This window comes from Papaver somniferum, chromosome 3 (genome assembly GCF_003573695.1).
Source record: "Papaver somniferum cultivar HN1 chromosome 3, ASM357369v1, whole genome shotgun sequence".
NCBI lineage: Eukaryota > Viridiplantae > Streptophyta > Magnoliopsida > Ranunculales > Papaveraceae > Papaver > Papaver somniferum.
Window position 1 is genome coordinate 81,513,985 of NC_039360.1, and position 2,081 is coordinate 81,516,065.

General features: G+C 35.3%; 1 protein-coding gene across 1 annotated transcript; it reads left to right on the plus strand.

Moving 5' to 3' along the window:
• LOC113361403 (peroxidase 35-like) lies at positions 1 to 1,754 on the plus strand. The gene is made up of 4 exons (XM_026604657.1): positions 1 to 282; positions 406 to 600; positions 713 to 878; positions 1,039 to 1,754. Exons 1-4 carry the CDS (start codon positions 70 to 72, stop codon positions 1,443 to 1,445), a joined length of 981 nt encoding a protein of 326 aa, XP_026460442.1. The 5' UTR covers positions 1 to 69; the 3' UTR covers positions 1,446 to 1,754.
• Positions 1,755 to 2,081: the final 327 nt, after the last annotated feature.

Below are 2,081 nucleotides of genomic sequence, written 5' to 3' on the forward strand. Positions count from 1 at the left end.
GGAACATATAATCTCACCCATCTACATTTCTTCTTCTTCTTTTTGTCTTTCACATTCATTTTGCAAGAGATGGGTAGCTTCAAGGTTGTTACTCTAGCTGTTCTGTGCGTGCTAGCTTTGAATTTCTATGTGGGTTCAGCTCAACTTAAGACTAATTTCTACTCCAAGTCTTGCCCAAATGTCGAGAGAATTGTCAAACAAGCTGTTGCTGCCAAATTTAAGAAGACTTTTGTTACTGCTCCCGCTACTCTACGTCTATTCTTCCACGATTGTATGGTTAATGTAAGTGAACATGGAAAGTATTTGTAGTTGTTAAACTACTATAATTAGCAATTTTTTCTTCTTTTTTTCTATGAGAAATAAAGATTTTTTAACTTTGCAATTTTTCTGAATTGAAAAATCCAGGGTTGTGATGCATCAGTGATGATACAATCCACACCAGGTAACAAGGTGGAAAAGGACCATCCCGACAATCTTTCATTGGCTGGAGATGGATTCGATACAGTAATCAAGGCAAAACAAGCTGTTGAAAAGCAGTGCAAGAACAAAGTTTCATGTGCTGACATCCTGGCCTTGGCAACAAGAGATGTTATTGTTCTGGTTAGTTACACGTTTAGTTTTTTATCTTTCAATTTCGGACTTTCCTTTTGGTGATACTCAAATTTTACAATTGTATTTGCATCTTAAATGTTTCATATGTTCATGCATGCAGACTGGAGGACCATCATACCCTGTTGAATTAGGAAGAAGAGATGGATTGAAATCAACTGCATCAAGTGTCAACGGAAAGTTGCCAAGTCCACACCAAAACCTCAACCAGCTTAACGCCATCTTCAGTAAAGTTGGCCTAAATCAAAATGATTTGGTTGCTCTATCAGGTAACTAGCTAGCTGTCGTATATGGATTACTCATCGTGATGATACAATAAGCCTAATATGTTCAAATCAATAACATCTGAACATTTTGTTTTGCTCAAATTGCTCATAAGACAGTATCAGAAGAAACCTTTAATTAATTTGATTTTATTTTTATTCGCAGCTGCACACTCAATTGGATTTTCTCACTGCAAGCATGTCGAGAAACGTCTATACAGTTGGAACAGCAAAAACAAAGTTGACCCCACATTAAACGCCTTCTATGCAACTCAACTAAAACAACAGTGCCCTAAAAATGTTGATCCTAGAATTGCCATCAACATGGACCCAGCCACACCAAAGAAGTTCGATATTCAATACTACAAGAATCTCCAACAAGGTAAAGGTTTATTCACATCAGACCAAGTTCTCTTTACTGATAAAAGGTCCAGGCCAGTTGTTAATGACTGGGCTGTCAATGCTGGTAACTTTAACAAAGCTTTCAAACTTGCCATGACCAAGCTTGGGCGTGTTGGGGTTTTGACCGGTAAACAAGGAAACATTCGTCGCATGTGTGACGCTTTCAACTAAGCAGGAAAAAAGTTTCTCGTGTTTGGTTCCTTGTTTGGGAGTTGCTTATCGTAATCTACAATTACCCGTTATATTTCCTTATTGCAACCGGTAGGAGGTGATAAACTTGGTTGTTTATGGGTATGTCTTTTGATATAAGCACAATTACACATCCAATCTCGGTGATGTAATTGTGTTACTTAATTATTATTTTTGTTTGTATTGATTGTTTGTTTTATCATTAAGAATTGATATTGTAATTGTCTAATATCTTCCTCACTGTATGAATTTTAATTTTGGAAATCTGAAAATTTAGTTTTATTTTGGTAATTTATGTTATTTTTAATTTTTACTACATACAATCGATACATAGTTGCTTTATCTATTTTATTGTTATTATTTTTTCTATTAAAATTGAATTTTCAGAAAGACTAATGATCCCCTCAACAATTGGTAGAAGCCAAATTGGAGGAACATACCAGTACATAGAGGAATTATTTGATTTTACCGATTGAGCTGGCTCATGAGCAACAGAATTACAAATGCGAGGTTGAAAAGTAAAAACACATCCACTTAATTAGAAGAGAAATACAGAATGTCCTTAAAAATAACATCCGTTCTTGAATCTCCATCGAACACGCTTATTGAAAATTGATC

Excerpts from the sequence above, each read along its gene's own strand:
- LOC113361403 (XM_026604657.1), top strand. The coding sequence starts at position 70 with ATGGGTAGCTTCAAGGTTGTTACTCTAGCTGTTCTGTGCGTGCTAGCT. Across the intron at positions 601-712 it reads CAAGAGATGTTATTGTTCTG|ACTGGAGGACCATCATACCC; the intron begins GTTAGTTACACG and ends TCATGCATGCAG. Across the intron at positions 879-1,038 it reads TGATTTGGTTGCTCTATCAG|CTGCACACTCAATTGGATTT; the intron begins GTAACTAGCTAG and ends TTTTATTCGCAG.